General features: G+C 40.3%; 1 protein-coding gene across 1 annotated transcript in view; it reads left to right on the forward strand.

Moving 5' to 3' along the window:
- Nucleotides 1-22871, forward strand: part of LOC126203914 (carboxypeptidase D-like) — a 266351-nt gene that overhangs the window by 94232 nt on the left and 149248 nt on the right. Inside the window, exons 8-9 of the mRNA XM_049938305.1 lie at nt 8040-8125; nt 18289-18597. Coding sequence (XP_049794262.1) covers nt 8040-8125; nt 18289-18597 — 395 coding nt within the window. The remainder of the gene's footprint in view (nt 1-8039; nt 8126-18288; nt 18598-22871) is intronic.

Raw genomic sequence — 22871 nt, forward strand, 5'->3', positions numbered from 1 at the left:
TTGTTATAAAATTTGGCTTTGTTGCCTGTCAGACATTTTACATCACTGGTACATTTTTGTTGCATTATTGTGCACACCTTTTTGTGCTACATACTACTTTAATGTGGAACAACGAATGTCATTTTTCCTTCTGTTATTGTAATTACACTATGTGACCAAAAGTATCTGGCATATGTTCAATCATGTGCTGGAAGGTTTCTTGGCGAATGGCAGCCCATTCTTCATGGAGTGCTGCACTTAGGAGAGGTATCGATGTCGGCCGGTGAGGCCTGGCATGAAGTTGACATTCCAAAACATCCCAAAGGTGTTCTGTAGGATTCAGGTCAGGACTCTGTGCAGGATTCAGGTCAGGACTCTGTGCAGGCCAATCCATTACAGGGATGTTATTTTCATGTAACCACTCTGCCACAGGCTGTGCATAATGAACAGGTACTCGATCATGTTGAAAGATGCAATCGCCATCCCCAAATTGCTCTTCAACAGTGGGAAGTAAGAAGGTACTTAAAACATCAATGTAGGCCTATGCTGTGATAGTGCCTCGCAAAACAACAAGGGGTGTAAGCCCCCTCCATAAAAATACGACCTCACCATAACACCACTGCCTCCGAGTTTTACCTGTTGGCACTACACACGCTAGCGGATGACATTCACTGGGCATTCGCAATACCTACACCCTGCCATCAGATGGCCACATTGTGTACTGTGATTTGTCACTCCACACAATGTTTTTCCACTGTTCAATCATACTGGTGTGATGTGTGTGGCTTATGAGCAGCTGCTCGACCATGAAATCCCTGTTTTCTCACCTCCCACCAAACTGTCATAGTATTTGCAGTGGATCCTGATGCAGATTGGAATTCCTGTGTGATGGTCTGGATAGATGTGTGCCTGTTACACTCTGCGACCCTCTTCAACTGTCGGCGGTCTCTTGTCAGTCAACATACGAGTTTGGCCTGTACGTGTCCCTTCACATTTCCACTTCACTATCACATCAGAAACAGTGGACTTAAGGCTATTTAGGAGTGTGGAAATCTCACTTACAGATGTAGGACAACCAAACACTTGACCACGTTCGAAGTCCGTGAGTTCTGCAGAGCACCCCATTCTGCTCTCTCTCTCTCACGATATCTAATAACTATTGAGGTTGCTGATATGGAGTACTTGGCAGTAGGTGGTAGCAAGATGCACGTAGTATGGAGGACATATTTTTTTGGGGGTGTCCGGATACTTTTGATCACATAGTGTATGTACCTCATTGTTCCTTTTAAACTGTAGTCAATTATTTATGACCAACTTCATGAGGGCCAAAATGCACTGTGAAGCAGTAGTCAGAATGCACAACTCCTTAAACAGATATCTTCGAGAAGATCGTGGGTGAGTACCACATGTTTTTCTTACAGTGTATTTTTGCGCAGTGAAGAGTCTATCTGAAAGATCAGTTACACTAGAACATTGTTCCATATGACATTATTGAATGAAAATATGTCAGCTTACTGATTTGTGTCTCCCCAAGATTTGCAATGATTCTAAGCGTAAATGAGGCTGAACTAAGTTGTTTTAGGCATTCAAAATGGGTTTTGTTCAATTTAAATTATCATCAATATGGGCCCCTCAGAATTTTGAAGTTCGTATCGTTGGTGTATTATCCTTAGATGTGCAGAACTGAATATATTGTGTCTTTTTAAAATTGAGGGTGATACCATTTACTGAAAACCAGTTAATGAACATGTGCTTGGGTTTTATGGGATTGATGATATAGCGAACCAGTGGTAATGTCATATCTAATCAAAAGAATAAAGAAAGTTGTAGTTAGTAATTCAACCAATGTAATCAAGGGAGATTCTTCTAATGGTGGAGAAATCATGTATGGGGGTCCCCAAGTCTCAGTCTTAGGTCCACATGTGTGTGTGTGTGTGTGTGTGTGTGTGTGTGTGTGTTTTGTCTAATTCAGAAGAAGGCTTTGTGCGCAAAAGCTTACTTATCTAGCAGTCTTTTTGTTGCACCTGTATATGAGGTGAGGCACTGAGAGCACAAGCGGACTAACCCCGGAGAAGTCAATATGGAGGAAACAGGTCTCATAATACGGGCCCACAAAATAATGTATGTTTGTGATACATTGCAGCCTTGTAACATGCATATGATGTAACTGTGGTTTTATTGAACAATATTTTGACATAGATAAATTACAAAAGTACTATATAGTAGAATATTAGCAGTTTTGTTGTGGCTTAGTCCATTTTCGCTCCAAGTAGTTGAACATTCTCAATGACAGGTCCGTTAGTACGCTGATGCATGTGACAATAGTATTCATTACTAGTATACATTGTACACATTACATGTAACATTTTACATTGGTTTCTGTAATGTTACGCATTGTGTTACATTTCAAAATCATCCACAGGCAATGTTTCTACAGCATTTGATGACGTTTGTAAAGTTTTGTAGAAATCATGATGAAGTGGAGGTACATACGGAAGCAAACTTAGCAGATCCTTCTTTTTTGCCTCTGTAATTACATTTCCATTAGGATAAAGCAGTTCGAGATTGCTGATGCATGTGGATGTTCGTTTGGCCACATCAATTTCCTGAAATGGCTCTTGGTTTTGGTTCGAGTATTTATACAATATTTTGAATCTGTTGGTTGCTTCATACCGCAGCCACTGTATGTTCAACCATTGTACTTTACAATTGCCAGAAGACATTTTTCGATTCGTGATGTTTCTTTCGAGTTGTTTTGTTGAAAAGAAACATTCCGCATTCATATTAATTACCTTGAATGGATTCCTTTTTCTGGCACTCACTACCACATCATTCCAGTGTTTAGGACGGTAAATATTAGGAAAATACTTTTTTCGTTTCTGAACTAAGCCAAAATCCTGATCACAGGGCAGGTACGAGTGTCCGCTAACTAAAAATTTATGGTCTATTTCCTTCACAGAGAACTCTGAGCTGTTGACAATGTATTGGCACAGTACAGCAACCTTTATGTTTCTATTCTGGCCTCCGCACTGATCAGAGTACATAATTAGTTTTTCAGTCCTGACAAAATTGCGTATGAAGTACAGCAAACAAGAACCAATTTCTTGTGGCCCTCTCGACGCAATGGATTCATGCCACAGAAACATGTATACATCATCATTGTGCATATTGTGGATGCCAAAGCAATATGTCCACAACTGACGTTTGTAATAGCAAACTCCAGTTGAGATGATCGGTGTAGGCAAAGTTTTCATCAAATCAAATGTTATCACTGTAACGTTACCATCTGATTTGCTAAGCAATGTATCACTATGTAAACCTGCCCGTGCATACGCAGCTTTTTGCTGATGGAATTCACGTTCTGCAATTAACTCCGTCCTCTCCTTATCATTATCGGCAGCTGTTATTTTTACCTGCAAAGCATCACATGTTCGACAAGAGTCGGACACTGGTGGATGAAATGACAAATTGAAGTTTTCGTAAAAAATTTTGCGGAAAATAAAATGAGAAACGGGCATTTGCTCCTCTGCACAGTACAGTGAATACATGACTGATAAATTTAAATCTGGTCCTAAATACTTTCTACCGTTATTTTTATGATACGCATAATGGCTGTCATACGCCGGGAATTTTTCTATGAAACGTTTTACTACATCAACTTTGTGGCGAGGTGTTTTATTACCAGGTTCACCTTTACCTCTACCATCACGAGGAGGGGTGGCTTTTTCCCCTTTATTCTTGAGTACCCTATCGATTCTTCCAGCAGATACGGCTAAAGTATTCTGAAAGAATCTTTTGCACACCCTCGTTTCAGACCCATTTGAATTGAGCAAGTAATACAATCTCGTCTTCTCCCTACGTGAATGTTGCTGACCTACGTAAGACCGTGCTTTATCAACGACTTTAATCATGGTAAACAGGAAAGCCGACTGCAGATCGTGGCTGCCTAAATTATAAAACTCATTGAACACTTGTTCCTGCTGTTCTTCGTTGATGTGTTTGTGGCACTCATACCGGCACGTACACTCGCTGATTTTCCGCAATTCCTTTCGAGGTACAAGGTTACCCTTACGGTTTACATACTCTTGACCTAGAGCTCTCCGTTCTTTCCTAACGTTACGAAGCCATTTATCTTCGTTTCTAAGGCGCTTCTTTCCTCGGCTCCGTACCACGGCATCGTCGTTCGTCTCTGGCACGTCCTCTGGAACAGTTGTTGCTGCAGCCGTGCTCGCTCTCGCGTCTCCCGGCACTTCCCCATCGGACGCAAACATCTCTGTAATAACAATATCCATCCCTCAATGTAATATTAACTACACTACAGTAATGGTCAACGTGTGCATTGGTATCCACAGGCGAAGCAATTGCTCAACACAACTCGGCGGGCGGTAAAACATTGTTGTACACATAACATTACAAGTGATCGTTACTTGATTACACAAAATAGCAATACATAAAGTATTGTTTGTATGTCATTCTGTTTTCGTATGGAAAACAACCTGCATTTTCTGAACAAAGTCACCATTCGAGATACGGTACATCTAGACGTGTTTGCATATGAACGCGTTAGTGTACAATCGACAATGTTATCCGCAAAAAAGGAATGGAACACAATAAAAACTAACCTTCCAATTGCTCCTCCACGCTTTTCGCAGGGGCTGCCATGCTGATCAACTGAAATACACGTCCACGTGGTCACTGGTCCAATACGTTGTTCCACACTAAATACACAAGTCTTTCGTTCGCCGGCGTCACGCGCAATGGCAGTGGACGGAGAGCATAGAGCACAAATGGACTATGACGCATAGTCCACTCCTGCTCTCAACGGTATCTATCGGCGGTTGAGTGCAACAGCAATGTTTACGTTGCTACATTAGACAAACCTTCAGATAAACAAACAGATCAACATGCATTGCATAATACTCGTATACTGTTATCACAACATGTCAATACCTCAAATTCACAAAAAGTGTGGGTTAGTCCGCTTGTGCTCTCAGTGCCTCATATGACTCAACATTTCCACTATATGGTGAGCTGCAATCTATTCAAGCAGAGTTAGTTCTTTTTGTAGATAAGTCTAGTGTTGTAATCAGGCTGGGCATACATACAGAAGAAAAAGTAAACAATGTTCTTAAATTATCATTGACTGGTTTTCTGCAAGTGGCCTCACTCTCAATTTTAAAATGACATAAGATATTAAGTCTGCACATCTAGAGGTACTACACTAATAGTGGTTAGACACTTGACTCGCATTCGGGAGGACGACGGTTCAATCCCGCGTCCGGCCATCCTGATTTAGGTTTTCCGTGATTTCCCTAAATCATTCCAGGCAAATGCCGGGATGGTTCCTCTGAAAGGGCACGGCCGACTTCCTTCCCCATCCTTCCCTAATCCGATGAGACCGATGACCATGCTGTCTGGTCTCCTTCCCCAACCAACCAACCTACTACACTAATGATAAGGATAACACATGCTGACAAATCAATAAATAGGTTGGAAAATTCAAAATTCTTAGGTGACCATATTGAAGAATTTAAACTGGAAAAAGCACATTTTTGATCTCCTAAAACAATGTAGTTTAATCACAGTTGCACGTAGAATCAATGCAGATCTTGGTGAGAGATAAATCGGCAAGTTGACATATTTTGCTCATTTTCTTTAAAAATGGCATATGGAATAATGTTCTGGAGTGACTCATCTTTAAGAAAGAGTCTTCATTGCTCAAAACCATGCTGCAAAAATAATATGTAGTGCTCACCCACAATCAACTTGTAGACCATACGATGCATGGTAGAAGGTACCCTGTATCAATACTAGTAATTTTCTCTTCTGTTCCCTTCACAAACAGAACAAAGGTAAAACAACTGTCTATACACCTCCATATGAGCCCTAATTTCTTGTATCTTATCTTCGTGGTCCTTATGCTCAAAATATGTTGGTGACAGTATAATCATTCGGCAGTTAGCTTCAAATGCTGGTTCTCTAAATTTTCTCAATAGTGTTTCTCAAAAAGAATGTTGCTTTCTCTCCAGGGATTCCCATTTGAGTTCTCGAAGCATCTCCATAACTCTTGTGTGTTGTTCGAACTTACCAGTAACAAAGCTAGCAGCCCGCCTCTGAATTGCTTCGATGCCTTGTTTCAATCCGACCTGATACGGATCCCAAACACTCGAGCAGTATTCAAGAATAGCTTGCACCAGCATCCTATATATGGTCTCCTTTACAGGTGAATCACTCTTTCCTAAAATCTTCCCAACAATCTGAAGTCAACCATTCAATTCCCTACCACAGTTCTCACATGCTCATTCCATTTCATATTGATCTGCAGCATTACAGCCACATATTTAAATGACTTGACTGTGTCAAGCAGGACACTAATGGTATTGTACCTGAACATTACAGGTCTGTACTTCCTACTCATCTGCATTAACTTGCATGTTTCCACATTTAGAGCTAGCTGCCATTCATCATACCAGCTACAAATTTTGTCTAAATCGTCTTTTATCTTCTAAAAGTCACTCAACTTCAGTACCTTAACATACACCACAGCATCATCAGCAGACAACTACAGATTGCTGACCACCCTGTCCACCAAATCATTTATGCATGTAGAGAACAACAGCGGTCCTATCACACTTCCCTTGGGCACTCCTGATGATACCCTTATCTTTGATGAACACTTGCTGTCAAGGATAGCATACTGGGTTCTATTACTTAAGAAGTCTTTGAGCCATTCACACATCTGTGAACTTATACCACATGCACCTATCTTTGTTAACAGCCTGCAATGGCGGACTGTGTCAAGTGCTTTCTGGAAATCTAGAAATATGGAATCTGCCTGTTACCCTTCATCTTCACAGTATATCACGTGAGAAAAGAGCAAGCTGAGTTTTGCATGAGTGATGCTTTCTAAAACCATGCTGATTCGTGGATGTGAGCTTTTCAGTCTCAAGAAAGTCTGTTGTATTCGAATTGAGAATATGTTCAAGCATTCTGCAGCAAACCAAAGTTATCGATGTAACTGTGTACTGCTTAACAGTATATTTATTTTCTCTTGAAGTTTGTTGTAAATACTACATTAGAGTTCAAAAGTAACAATAATGTGTATAGTTATAATAACAGAAGAAACAACGAGATTCATTACTCCACATTAAAGTTATCTTTAGCACAAAACAGGTGATCACTTATCTAGTGATATAAAATGTCTGACAGACAGGAAAGTAAAATTTGAAACAAGGTGGTGGGTAGGAATTACTAACTGACATCTGTATACTTTTTTTCAAGAGGGGACTGGTGAGGATGTATCCATATTTACAAAATATTTTCATGTGAATATAGAATGGGTCATTACACATCATTATGATTTATTATGCAAATGATCCATGGAACATGAAACTAGTTAACTGGATGAGATACCTGTGAGGTTGAATGGAGATTATATCAAAGAACTTGCTCTTCATCTAGCAGCAGTTTATTGTAAGTTATTGGACAATGAGAGGTACAAAGTGCTTGGAAACAGTGTGGGTCATTGCCATTTGCAAGGTTTGTCAGACACATGCTCATAATTATTGATTTGTATTGTTGATGTTACTCTGTTGATGAATTATGAAATATGTGTTATGATAACACACTTTTGTTCTCACCCTGTCTGGGAAGTCTCCCCTGCTTCAGGGTTGTGGGTGATTTTTCCATAATTTTTCCCATTTCCTAAACCTTACCAGTTTAAATTTCAATTTGATACTTCTACCCATTACTGAGAAAAAGGGGTCTTAATAGATGTAGATGGACAGGTGGGCAACAAAGTCATCCTGTAAGGGTTCTGATTCTGTTGATTGAGGTACAGAACCCCAAAAACAGAATACAAGGAGAGAAAGCTGATAAATTTAGTTAAAAATTAGAGCCTTCTTTCATGCAATTTACAGAATGCATTTGATTGTTATTAGCTCTTTATATCTAATTTTTACAACAAGATTAATGAACTGGCCAATGGCATCAGTTTTAAAAAGAATTAGGACCACTGGACTCCTGAGTGATGTTTAATAAACAGTATATCTTACTTACAGGTGATGAGGACGGTGTTATTGGACGAGAGAATGCTCATGGCATAGATTTGAACCGGAACTTCCCTGATCAGTACCAACAAACGAAGGTTAGTGAAATATTAAATTCATTACATTCATTACATTCATTGTATTTACATTTACTGTTCTTATGCATAAGAGCAACAGGCTGCAGTAACTGCTATCTCGGTTGTATAAGTTACTTTTACTGTCACTGTAAAACGGGGCTCATTAAATCATGCAGTATGCTTATTTGCGAGAAATTAAAATCGCGGGCTAGGCTGCAGTACCAGTATCCAGCCTTTCCTGAACAGCGTGCTTCCAGAATGTGGAAAGACATGGGTGGGGGGTTACATAATAGTTGAGACTTTGAACTGTTCTCTGTGGTTTGGATAGTGTTGTTAGTAATAACACTACCCATGAAAAGCAAGGGTCCAGGTTTGAATATTCACATTTTAACTTTTAACTTGCTATCATTGCAGTAAATATTCTGCTTAAAAGTAAAAGAATTATTGAGGAGAGAGAGGGAGGGAGAGAGAGAGAGAGAGAGAGAGAGAGAGAGAGAGAGAGAGAGAGTATTGAAGTGTTCTGGAATCAGAATTCAATATTTGTATATGTCATTACTATTCAGTCCTGCAGGTCTGTTAAGCTTCAAGTTGCATATGACTTGATGTTTTAATTTCTCCAATCTATACGGATTTTTTAAGAAGCACGATTCTACTGTAATGCCTGCAATTAATGTTACTTCAGTGCTTTTTTGTGTGTTTTTTCGATTGAATAAGAGTTGAGATTGAGATACGCACACCTCCCTACCAAATTTCATCAAAGGCTTAATCAGTCTTATATCAAACAATTAAATATTATATGCGCACACAGGAAATCACAGGAACAACTGAAATAGCGCATCACTTCACTGCAATTTGCATTTATTGTAACACTTGATAACTGACCAAGAAAATGTTGCATGTTACGCTTGACAGATAATAGCACTAGAACAGTAATAAACACCTGATTCAGTTTTCTGCACTTTAGTTAAAGTTCAACAGGTGAACACAATTTAAGTTCTCCCATAATAAATATGCACATAGGCACGTTAAAGAACTGATGATGAAACAGTCACTTGTAACATCATGGCAGGCACACTCAATTTAAAGGGAAAATAATTAGCAAGTTTACACATTGACTACAACATTCAAGTGAATAAAACACACACACACACACACACACACACACACACACACACACACACACACACATTTATGCACATAAGCATGATTAAAACTGGTGGAAAAACACTAAATTGGAAATTGACAAATCTATACTCAAAGGAGCCGCACTCCATCGAAACACCCCAAAAAAAGGCAACTTAATGGCTACATAGAGTAACAAAATTAAAAATAGCATGCTTATAGATTGACCAGAATAAAGGAATAAATAACACATACATGGCTTCTGACGGCTGACAAACTGTGTTGGGCTGTTGAGCAGTGACTAATTTAGCTAGCCACAACATACGCTAACCAGGTTAGCGGCGTATTTAAAAACAAGCATCGAGCAAGAACCCTGGCCAGAAGGTAATAAAAACAGTACTAATTTACAACTAACTACAGCATTGAAATCAACTGATGACAGGTTGACCATTACCGATGTGGCATACGATGGACAGTCAATAGACTGAACACTCAGCTGAAACCCAAGTATAATGCTGAGGGCAAAACACCCAGTCCAAAGCTTGTTTAGGGCAAACACCTAGTTTGAGAACAAAACAACCATGAAACAACAGGATGATGCTGCAGCTTGCAGTACAAATGCCATAGCCCCAATATAGCTTTAAGCCAAGGCAGGACTAAAGCATACTAGTTTCTCGCTCAATTAAATTTTCCAAAACAATCAAAACTAGCAGGATTCCCTTACACGGCAGACGTTCTGGCGGTTTGTGGTGACTAGAGGGAGCAGTGTGTTGCTGGTGTGCCAGACTCCCACTCCCACTTTATTACGGAGCTTACGTTGGAGTTGTTTCGCCGATCTTCTTTTCAGGATAGGCAGCTGCAATTGTCTACCCAGTGTCTTCTCTGAAGATAAGATGCTGTTGTGGATGAATTTTTTACACTCTTAAAATAACTCCGTATACTCAGGATACTTGTAAACCAATCTCACTGTATTTTCACTTCCACAAAGGACACTATATAAATGATTCATTTTTGTAAGGCCAACAATTACTGGTCTGACAGATACTCTTACATACTTTATAACAAATACAATCTAGTAAGCTCTAGCAAGTCCACCATCGGGACCTCACAAAAGTAAGTGAATAAGTAAGTGTCTTTTTTTTTTCTTTAACAGCATTCAGCTGTTCTCAATAATGCCTGACGTAGTACTGTCACGGAGTATGTCGTGTTTGCTCCTTGTACTGCACATGTAACTTCTGAGGCGAGCGCTGCAACTACCTGCCCGCGCTGATCAACCATCCGATACACGCCAGTCCTGCACACACATAATCATAGCGCAGAAGACACAGTTCCACTTTCACACACTCATCTTTAAAATAACGCGTGTTCGAGATGGTGGAAATACAATCTCGTGAATTTACCCAAAATTTCTCAAGATACTACAATGTGCCAACACTTCCGTTCATACCCCAGAATCAACTAGCACAACAGAAATCATTGACACATTTCAGATAATATTTTAAAACAACATGCTTAAATACCTTTGTTTACCACAAGCCTTAATTAGTTAACAGGTTAGGCTCTGTTACTGATGTCACGCAAATGAGGTAGCAAGTTAAGGTCTACAATTCTACTTTGCCATTTAACATGCATAATGATGAGGAAAGAAATAATCCAATTTATTAATTGAAAGTTACTACTTGGATTCAGTATTTGATGATGCGTTTAAAATCAACTGACAAAGGTGAGAGTCAAGTTTACATTCACAAGCAGCACACGCAGAACACGAGCATAAGGTGAGCAATAAATAAACTACTCCTTGTCCAGTCATTTACGCACTGACAAAACAAATAATCTTCGCCAAATTACTGCATATTCCAGAGTCCCCAGTTGCTTACAAATGATGCAAATAATGGTCAAAATGTCTTACTTTAAGTCCGATGACATCCGTAGGATAGGAGTTTCAGTGGACAACCAGGCCTTATCCCCTTGGATCCACCTGCGACCAAGACAGTAACATTGGCTGCTATCACATCTTTAATGATGCATCACACCTGACACGAGTCGTGCCAAACCATCAACAAAATGGCGTGGCCTCCTGTACACTCCCAGATGTCCGCAATCAGAGTTCCTCCTCCAGACTGATGCTCTCCTGCAAACACGGCAGGCAGGCAGCCACAGCAATGCCAGAGTGCCCTCTGGCTAGGGTAAGAAATCAGCAGAGCACGAAGTGGGAACCTCAAAAGGAATGCACTACAGTCATAGAGGAAATGCATAGAACCAACCGTGACATTTTGTCACGTTTCAATCTCCCCCACCAAAACCACACACCAGGACGGTAACAAGAGATTACTCAACTTAAGGCTTAATCTGATTTACATGAACCTTTTCACTTTACCAGTATGAGGGTTTTTAAGCAAGAGGTTGACAGGGCTTAAAATCTCCTGTATACAATACGGACCAGTGAAGCATGGTGCAAACTTCCCACCAGCCTGGGCCCCGAAGTGCTTTCCAGGATTAAAATTCTTAACAAAAACTGTATCCCCAACCTTTACCTGAAAGGAGTATTGGCCAAGATTGTAACGGAGCACCTGTCGATGATGAGTGTGATGAATATTGGCTCTAGCACTCTCCCAATTGTCCTTGATCGAGTGGGCGTCTATGACTTAAGGCAAGAGATTGTTGGTATGCCATAAATTGGTGACGGACAATTCAAAGGAGTAGACCTAGAAGACTCATGGTGGGCGGAATTAAAAGCAAAGTTTAACCTTGGCAAGGACTGATCCCACTTAGATGGCGAATGGGAATGATAAGTAACAAGGGCCGCCTTCAAATTACAGTTAACCTGTTCCGTGAAAGAAGACTGCAGGTAACGAGGTGTAGTGGTGAAATGACGAACCCCGCGATTAAAACAAAATCGCTTAAACTGGCGAGATGTAAAGGCGGGAGCATTATCACTGACTAATGCTTTAGGTGGGTCAAAGATCCCAAAGATTGTGGTGATATGCTGGACAGTAAGGTTAGTTGTAACCCTCCGACTGGGGAGAAAACAAAGAAAACGACTAAAAGCATCGACGACCACATATATATATATTTATTCCCACAGCGTGTCCGGGAAAGGGGACCCACATAATCAACAAACAATTTGTCCATGGGATTTCCTTCCCTTTCAGACTGCAAGAGCCATGCCCATAACCTATTATTAGGCTTACCAATTTTGCAGAGTTGGCAGCTATTTTCCAACTTCCTAATATCACAACTCATGGAGGGCCAGGTTAACTGTTGACTAACCTTGGCAATGGTTTTTGCAACCCCCAAGTGACCTCCCACAAGAAAATCATGGAAATAAGCAAAAACCAGATGTATCAACCGTTGAGGAAGACAAATTTTAAACTGACCAGTCTTCCCAACTCACTTACACAGGATGCCTCTATTTATAACGTATCCAGGCATCTGCTTTCCAGAAAGTATAGCCTCCCTAATGGTGCTCCATCTGGGATCCTCTTCCTGCTTATCCTTGATGTCGTTAAATAACTCCAGGATCTCCTAGAGGACATTGGCAACAATAACTTCCTCAGAACCGAGGGGTTCCTGTTCCTCCTCAGAAAACATGCGACTGAGGGCACCAGTGACCTGATTGTCAACACCATGTATATGGCGAACTTTGAAATGGAAGGCCGATATACGGACCGCCCAGCGAACCACCCTACCAGTTCTCCTGGGTCGGGCCAAAACCCAACTCAATACGTGCTTATCAGTCTCCAGTAAGAATTCCCGATGTTCTAGTTAAAATTTGAAGTTTTCAAGGGCTAATAAAACAGCTAAGGCTTCACACGCATAAACTGAATACTTGACTTCTGCCTCGGACAAACACCTTGAGGCATAAACAACTGGCCGCCTATCACCATTGTTCGGACAATAAAACTTTGACTAAAGTCAGGAACAACAAGAACCGGAGGATTGGTAAGAGCAGTTTTAATTGCTTCAAAAGCTGCCTGCTGACTCCCGCCCCATTGAAACACTTGAGTCTTGCCACACAGACAATTAAGGAGAGCGGCTAATTGAGCAAAATTAGGTACAAATTTATGAAAATAATTGGCCATTCCAACAAATCTAGCAATCTCTTTCTTATTGCGTGGAGGGCGAAAATGTCTTAAGCTGACAGTACTCTCCTGATCGATCCTAATGCCATCAGCCGAAACTAGGTGCCCAAGGAAGGAACTCTCTCCACGACATAATTTAATTTTATCGGGTTTGACAGTCAATCCCGCCTCACTCGAGTGATCTAAAACCAACACCAGATGTTGTAAGTGTTGATCAGAGCTGTGACTGTAGACTACAACATAGTCTAAATAATCATAAACACAGTTAAATTTTAGATCACCCAAAGCGTTATCCAAAAGACGGGAGAGCACTGCTGCCCCAGTAGCAACTCCAAAGGGAACGCAATTGAATTTAAAGAGATTCCAATCTGTTGCAAAGGTGATAACAGGCTTAGAATCCTCAGTAAGTTGTATCTGGTAATAGGCTTGATTTAAATCCAGAACAGAAAAATAAAGTGTTCCAGTGAACCAAGTGAAATGGTTGTGGAGACCAGGCATCGGTACTGACTCCAATATAAACTTCTGGTTAAGGCGGTGGTAATCGACGACAGGTCGATAGTCTTTACCATGCTCCTTAGAGACCAAGAATATAGGCGAAGCATATGGGGAAGTAGATGGTCTGATAACCCCATTATTCAAAATCTCATTGATTTTACAATGTAATATCCACATCTTGGGAGGTGACAGGTGGTAAAGAGCCTGCCAGACCAGAACACCATCCATCAAACGAATTTTGTAACAAATACGATCCGTAACCCCCAATCAATTAGTCAAGACCTGAGGATAACATTATAATAATTGGAGCAAACGAGATGCCTGTACATCAGACAGATGACCAACATCAAATTGTGAAAATATATTATTAACAGCCTCAAGTGGAACAAACTCATGACAAGAACAGAATCCAAATTTCTCTGCAGGACAAAAAGCAAAGCTAAAGGTATTACTTGCAAAATTGACCACCACACCGACCTTGTGAACAAAGTCACAGCCCAACAACAAATTAACTGAAAGGTTCTTACTTACAAGCACACAAATAGGCCAAGAAAAATTGTCTACCGCAATGTTCCCCTTTAGCTCCCCCACCAGAGGAAACTTCTGTCCATTCACTGCCTGACATCCCTGCATGGATGGAGACAAAAGAGGAACCTGCATAGGGCACAATATTCAAGATACCAATCATAATCAAGCAAGGAAACTGCACTGAAAGAATCCAACAGGGCACAAACTGGCTCATGATTAAGTGTGGCACACAAGCGGGGAAGCCGTGACCCCAATATAGCTCTAATATGGGCACAGCTCTTGGGTGGACCAACCTTGCAACCGTTGTCCCTTCTCTTCTGATGTCATTTACTAGAACGAGCTGTTCACCGATGTGGACAGTCACAAACCAAATGATCAGTAACTCCACACCTAAAACATCGACGCTGGGCAAGAAAAGGAACAACTCCTTGCATAGGCTCCAATACTCCAGATGTTGATTTTTCATCTGATGAACTCACAGAATGCTGTTCATCGGCAAAACTAAGCACATCAATAGAACTAACAAGTTGACTCAACTTGTTATATGAGATCGGCTCACAAACAAATTGAGTCCATGATCGATCCTTGGGTCTCATCCCTTGGACTATGACTAGGACTGAGTCACATTTAGGAACCTCCACATCAAGAGCCCTTACCGCCATTTGAACCCGTTCTATATATTCAGAGAGTTTCTCATCATACACCTGCACTCGCCAGTAATATTGGCTCTCTAAATGCCACCGAAACCTTGGTGAAAGTTTACACTTAATGATCAAGTCTCTTAATTCAAAGGTAGCCCATCTGCGCAAGGTCTCAGAAAGAATTTAACTAAGAAGCCCTTTACATAATGGATACAAAAGACGTAGCACAACCACCTGGGGAAACTGCAGGGCACTAGTATGTATTTCAAGGTTAACAGTAAGCCACAAAACAGTTTGAACTTGACTTAAGTCATCAATCATTAACTCTGAAATCCCTTGCAATAAATACATAATAGGATTGGGCAATTTGGCAAACACCTCCGATCCCTGACCCTTAAACACTTGACTATTCTCTGATTTTTATTACCCAGGGAAGCCAAACTCCATCATCTTCATCATGAACATCTTCCAGTCCTAATACACTGGCCGTAACCTGCAGTACCTTTACTCTTTAGGTAAGTTGGCTAACAAATCTCTGCTGCTCTTTATTCAAAGACAATAATTGTAAGTCCTGCAAACGAGAGTGCCAATGGCACAACTGGGCCTGCACTCGTCCCCTCTATCTGGAGGTAACACGAGTTCCGTGAAGAAAGGTAATATTCTGATTTAATTCATTGACAGCACTACTAATGACATGTAGGGTGTCGCTGACCTGCCCGATCAGTTCACTGGAAACAACTATTGGCTTGTTCAATGCACCATGCAACTTAATGACCAACTCTGCCACTGCACCCTGCCTATGCTGCTAACGAATGAGCAATTCGTAAACTAACTGAGCCTTCTTTAAGAAAGTCAGACCGGAACAATCATGTTGCTCCATCACGACACAAGTCAAATTTACAAGTGACTGTAAAACACAAGTTCAATGAGATATAAAATGTATCAAATTGAAAATCTGTATAGTAAATGCAAGACAGTGAAGCAACTCTAAACCTCCCCCCTTAACTAGGAAGGGAAACAACCAGGCTCTGCTACCATTGGGACACGCGTACCTCCCTCCAAAATTTCAACAAAGGCTTAATCAGTCTTATATCAAACAATTAAACTCTTTGTCTTTGAATATGTCTGCTTGTGTCTGTATATGTGTGGATGGATATGTGTGTGAGTGCGAGTGTATACCCGTCTTTTTTCCCCCTAAGGTAAGTCTTCCCGCTCCCGGGATTGGAATGACTCCTTACCCTCTCCCTTAAAACCCACATCCTTTCGTATTTCCCTCTCCTTCCCTCTTTTCCTGACGAGGCAACCGTTGGTTGAGAAAGCTAGAATTTTGTGTGTATTTTTGTGTGTCTATCGACCTGCCAGCGCTTTCGTTTGGTAAGTCACATCATCTTTGTTTTTATATATAATTAAATATTATATGCGGAAATAGGAAATAACGGTAACAACTGAAATAGCGCATCACTTCACTGCAATTTGTGTTTATTGTAACACTTGATAACAGGCCAAGAAAATGTCGCGTGTTACATTTGACAGATAATAGCACTAGAACAGTAATAAACACCAGATTCAGTTTTATGCACTTTAGTTAAAGTTCAACAGACGAACACGACAGGCTTCTGACGGCTAACAAACTGTGTTGGGCTATTGAGCAGTGATTAAGTTAGCTAGCCACAACATACGCTAACCAGGTTAGCAGCGTATTTAAAGACAAGCGTTGAGCAAGAACCCTGGCCAGAAGGTAATGGAAGCAGTACTAGTTTACAACTAACTACAGCATGACAGGCTGATCATTACTGATGTGGCGTACGATGGATGGTCAGTAGACTGAACACTCAGCCGAAACCCAAGTATAATGCTGAGGGCGAAATGCCCAGCCCAAAATATGTTTAGGGCAAACACCTCGTTTGAGAACAAACCATGAAACCATGAAACAACAGGATGATGCTGCAGCTTGCAGTACAAATGCCAGAGCCCAATATAGCCTTAAGCCAAGGCAGGACTAAATCACACTAGTTTCTCACTCAATTAAAGTTTCCAAAACAATAATAACTAGCAGGATTCCGTTACACAGCAGACGTGCCAACACTTCCATTCATACCCCAGAATCAACTCGCGCAACATTTTGATACATTTCAGATAATATTTTAAAACAACATACTTAAATACCTTTGTTTACCACAAGCCTTAATTAGTTAACAGATTAGGCTCTGTTATTGATGCCACGCAAATGAGGTAGCAAGTTAAGGTTTACAATTCTACTTTGCTGTTTAACACCCGCCGTGACGAGGAAAGAAAGAATCCAGCTAATTAATTGAAAGTCACTACTTGGATTCAGTATTTGACAATGCGCTTAAAATCAACAGACAAAGGTGAGAGTCAAGTTTACACTCACAAGCAGCACTTGCAGAACACGAGCATAAGGTGAGCGCTAAATAAACTACTCCTTGTCCAATCATTTACGCACTGACGAAACAAATAATCTTCACTGAATTACTGCAGATGCCGGAATCCCCAGTTGCTTGCAAATGATGCAAATGATGGTCAAAATGTCTTACTTTAAATTCGATGACATCCATAGGATAGGAGTTTCAATGGACAACCAGGCCTCATTCCCTTGGATCCACCTGTGACCAAGACAATAACATTGGCTGCTATTCTGGCTTTAACGATGCACACCTGACACGAGTCATGTCAAACCATCAACAAAATGGCGTGGCCTCCTGTACACTCCCAGACGTCCACAATCAGAGTTCCTCCTCCCGACCGACGCTCTCCTGCAAACACGGCAGGCAGGTGTCTGCAGCAACACCAGAGCGCCCTCTGGCTAGGGTAAGAAAACAGCAGAGCGCGAAGTGGGAATTTCAAAAGGAATGCGCTACAGACAAGGAGGAAATGCAGAGAACTAATCGTGTCATTTCGTCATGGTTCAGATTAATTGTGATTGTTGATAAATTGACTAAAATTGAGCTACTTCTGAGTACATCATTGAAGTTCCTCATGGCTCACCATACTCATCTTTTATTTCATTTCCATCCCCTTGTGATGCTCCCCCATACCCATTCAATCTTCCAGGAGTTCTAAACCTCACCTCACCTTCTTCCTGTAGCTACCTCTTTGACATGATCTGTCACTTCACTCTTTCCTATTTATGAAATATTTGTGAGTGAAACGTGGAAGTGAAAAATTAAACAGTTGGTGATTATGTCTGATAATTGAAATTAGATGATGGTCATTTGTTTACATTTTTGTTTGTCAAATAAATTCAGTCTATATTGTTTCACAAAATTTTCATGGGTGTAATTGTTTTCCTATACAGGACAATCGAGTGACAGAACCTGAGACTGCTGCTGTTATGCACTGGATTCTGTCTTTCCCATTTGTGTTATCAGCAAACTTGCATGGTGGTGCACTGGTAGCCAATTATCCATTTGATGACAATCCTCCAGGCCGGAAGGGTGCAAATCCTACTCCAGATGATGCTGTATTTCGCTGGCTTGCGAATTCCTATGCTCAGGCTCATCCTACAATGCATAAAGGCCTACCGTGTCCACTTTTTACGTATGACAACTTTCCTGGTGGCATCACAAATGGTGCAGTTTGGTATGAAGTGCCGGGAGGAATGCAGGTATGTATTATTTCATGGGCTGTTACATTTGATTGGTGTTGCATCTAAGGGAGTCAAATTTTTATGCTTTACGACTACAATTTTTAATCGAATTGTTTGTAATATGTGACTTTCTCATTAGTTTAGGTTACATTTATTGATATTTTTCTCTTGCTGTGGTGCATAGAATTGACTGTTTTGGAATGCACCCCTAATAATATTTTGAACTTGGAAACATTTGGTAAAATCATGGCAAGATTTTAGACATGGAGCAGAAATTCCTAATGATTATTTAATTCTGCAGAGTACTCTGTGAAGACTACTTGCACTTACTGATTTAATTTTCATTAATGATTTTATGTTCTTAACATTTTGAGGTCCAGCCATTTGGAAAAATTTCCGACCCAGAAAACCACCCAGTTATGTCATTATTTAAATGTTACTGGCATAGTTGTGTTTGAAACATCTCAAAGGTTAATATATATTAAAAAGACCTAGCTTCAAGGTTTATGTTTCATATTAGTTCTTTGATCGATTACAAATGTTATGAAAATGGCTGTAGAAAGCATCATTATCCTTCCATGGAAAAAAGTGGGAGTTGAGTTCCTGAACAGTTTCACACATAACTGGCTTTTGAATGGAAAAGTCTGAAGTATTCTGGCATGCAGAGAGGTATTTCACAATCATGGCAATACCAGTTTGTTTCTTCTCCAAACAATTCTTTGAAACCCTTGTTGGGTGCTGCTTCATCATGAGAATTATCTGTGAAAACTGTGAGATTTAGACTAATGAAATTGAACAAAATTATAATTGCAGCAGTAACTGTAGCAACAACACTAGTGATGAAAAATTGTAACAGATTGCAGCCTACCTGAATATGAATCTTGAATTTTATTCAGACTGTTCCCACTCACATATTTCCTCCTCCAATCCAGAATCATTGAATTTTACCTCTTTGGTTTCTAAAATGTCTTGTTCACTCATCAAGCATGGCATCTTTGTAGCAGAATTACAAAAAACTATAAAACCAATAACTACATCCATGAAACTCATGACAATGCAAGCACGCATTGGCTCACTCAGTCACGACTGCAGCTGTTATATTGACTACTGTTTCTTTCAAAGTAATTCTAGAAACTGATGACAGAAGGCAGCAAGAGGTGATGTACAGGTAGCAAGACACCTGTACATCGTTCTCATGCAGAATGAGTCCAGTTTTCAAAAGATAAGTGGCTCACACATTGAGAAAATCATGGCCCGCGATATACTCAGGTGTGGTCTTCTGGACACAGCTTTGTGCCCCCGAGTTATGTGTGGTTTTAGTTGCCAAACCTTATTTAGTTTAAATAATTGTAAATAATTTGAAAACATGTCGCACCAGCATTTCTTTTTGTCATGACTAAACGAATATTTATTAAATCTTAAAAATTACAAGAGTCGCTACATGGTGAAAAACCAGCAAATGGCATGTTGTCACATTTTCTGGCACAGGATCAAGTTCATGAACTGAGCAAACGTAAGAGATCAGGCAAGTGTACCAGTAGTCCCAGCAGAAGTTCACTAGAGGTCAATTGACAGCATGTGTTGTCATTCAGTAGATGCAATCCCCCAATGTTTTATGTATGCATCTGAAGCTTGCAGAAAGGAACCACTGATAGATGACTATCAGTCGTCTTATTGCTTGAGCAGATGTACTTAGGTTCTCCCACTAATCTAGAAGTGGCATTGTTGTAGCTAGAGAGACGCCTTCTTTAGGCTTTTGTATTTATGAGCAGTCATATCTGTGGTTTCGTGTCGATATTATTTCTGGACACCAAAATATCAACAAATCTCTAGAAAATGATTGAAATTTGAAAAAGTGCTATGGAGTGAGACACACACCATCAAGCACATTTTTTTTTTTTTTTTTTGTTTCGTATTAAGAATAAAGGAAGGTATCCTTTAACAGTAGAGAGTGAAAATAGCTGCAACAATAGTGTAAGCTGCACCACTATCCCTGATGTTAGCTTTCCTGAAAGGTGAGTTACAAACGAAACTTGTGGGGACTCGCCCGGGTTTATTAATGACAAGAGATGTGGCCTTATATGTTTATATTCCAAAGCAAAGCCCATTCCATGCAGTATTAGAGTTCTGCCTAGGACAAAATAGAGTCCACAATAACCAACTGATGACACACTCAGTGCACATTTCACAAGTCATACCACAGCTGACTCAGGCTGGCCCTGGGCTGGCTAATATGCTAGATTCTGGCATGGTCTCACCGGAGGGCACTCCTGATGACGAGTGCCATCCGAGTAGTGGTACCATAGTGGTTGGCTGTAATGTTACGTCTGATTCTGTTTCCATAGTGGTGTCAGGTGGCACCACTACATTAACGTTATTGCATTGTAAAAGCGATTTAATTATGTGCTAATGGGAAAAGTTAGATTGTGCTAATGGGAAAAGTTAGATTTCCACGTCCATTTCATATACCCTTAATTCCTAATTATCTAATAACATATTGTGCACTGCCCCAATGTATTCATCTGTGGCTGTAGGTCTGGAACATCCTTGTTGTGAATCACCTTTAAATGACACATGGATTTTTTAAAATTCAGATAATCATTTCTTAACTGTTGAAAATGAAGGAGCAGACTCTCCTTATAAACCTTTGCCAACTTTGTATGAAGAGCTGTTGGTAACAAACCATATCAAAACAGAGATTTGTGTAAAAACATGGATTTCCAGTTGACCCATTCAACAACGCACACACACAATACAACAACTTTAAAAACTATGTAAACAAAACTACAGGGTGATTATAATTAAAATTACATTTTAATTTGCTGTAAAAAAAACAAGGAACTACTACTCAGAATTACGTCGAACTCAAATGGAGAATTATCAAAGAAGGGAGAAACATTATTGGGGGACTGAACAATTTAACAAAAGATTTCCCATTACATGGCATTGTAAGCATCCTAATGTAAATGGGTTCAGCTGCAAATGACAGGTGGATTGGAACATGATGGCTATGGTGTGAGTTGAACACATATATGATAACACAAGTTTGGCATTCAACAGTTGTGGCACAGTTAGTTCGGTAAACTTATCCACCATGACAAGGTCAAACCACATTGGATGGGAAAGATTGGTTTTTAATTGTCCTAAAGCCAATACCACATAAACAGCAACAATGACATCAGTTTTTAATTGTCCTGAGGGCAAACACTACATGAAAAGTAATAATGTTGAATTTTAAGTATCCTGAGGCCAAAAACTGAATAAAAAGCAAAAATGAAATCAGTTTTTAACTGTCATGAGACTGATACAAGACATATTAATATGCTGTCCACCATTTCTGCCACAAGTTGAAATCTAGAAACAGCTAATTCCACACAGATCAGAATGTCTCAAGTGTTATATTCAGAATGCGTTGCTCAATCTGTGCCTTCAGTTCAGCTATGTTTTTAATTTTAGCACTGAACACAGCATCTTTCAGATAACTCCGCAGCCGAAAACCACAAAGATTAATATCAGGTAATCTGTACGGGCAGACTGTAGAGAAATGATGGCAGGCTGATAATTCTAGTATTTCTAAAATGCCTCTGCACCAACTGCTTCACTGGCAGCACAAATTGCTTAAAAATGATTCTACCCACACACCCATTGTAGAGTAGTCGGAATGACCTTGTTGCGCAAAAGACTCTCATAGCATTTCCTAGTAACAATGCAGGTAACAGAACCCGCATGTCCCATCTCCTCAAAAATATATGACCATACGATAAATGACATCATCAATCTGCATCTCTACATTACTGAAGCAGTACCAGTTGATGAGTGAGCAGGTTTTCTGTGCCCATATTCTGCAGTTCTGAGTATTGACATGTCCTTGGTGATGGAAATGGGCTTTGGCTGTCCACAGAATGTTCTGTGACCATTCATTGTCCACCTTCATACGAGCAAGAAATTCTAAAGCAAATGTTTTGTCTTGCTGGCAGCTCAGTATCAAACAACTCATGGACATGGGTAACTTTGTATGGATAGCAATGCAGGATTTTTTGTAGAATTTTATGCACCATGCTCCCAAGTTCGGGCAATTCCCAGTGCACTGCATTTTTGCACACCACCACTACTCCTCCTACAATGCTGTGGTCACATCTTCTACTGACTTTGAATCAATTATTGTCCTCCCTCTGCCACACTGCATACCAAAAGAACCTGTCTTTTTTAGTTCTGTAATTCTTTTCTCCAGATCCTTGGCAGACATTGAGCCATATGAGCCAACACATTTTTTCGTATCCATGAGTGTCTGG

Source organism: Schistocerca nitens, chromosome 9 (genome assembly GCF_023898315.1).
Source record: "Schistocerca nitens isolate TAMUIC-IGC-003100 chromosome 9, iqSchNite1.1, whole genome shotgun sequence".
NCBI lineage: Eukaryota > Metazoa > Arthropoda > Insecta > Orthoptera > Acrididae > Schistocerca > Schistocerca nitens.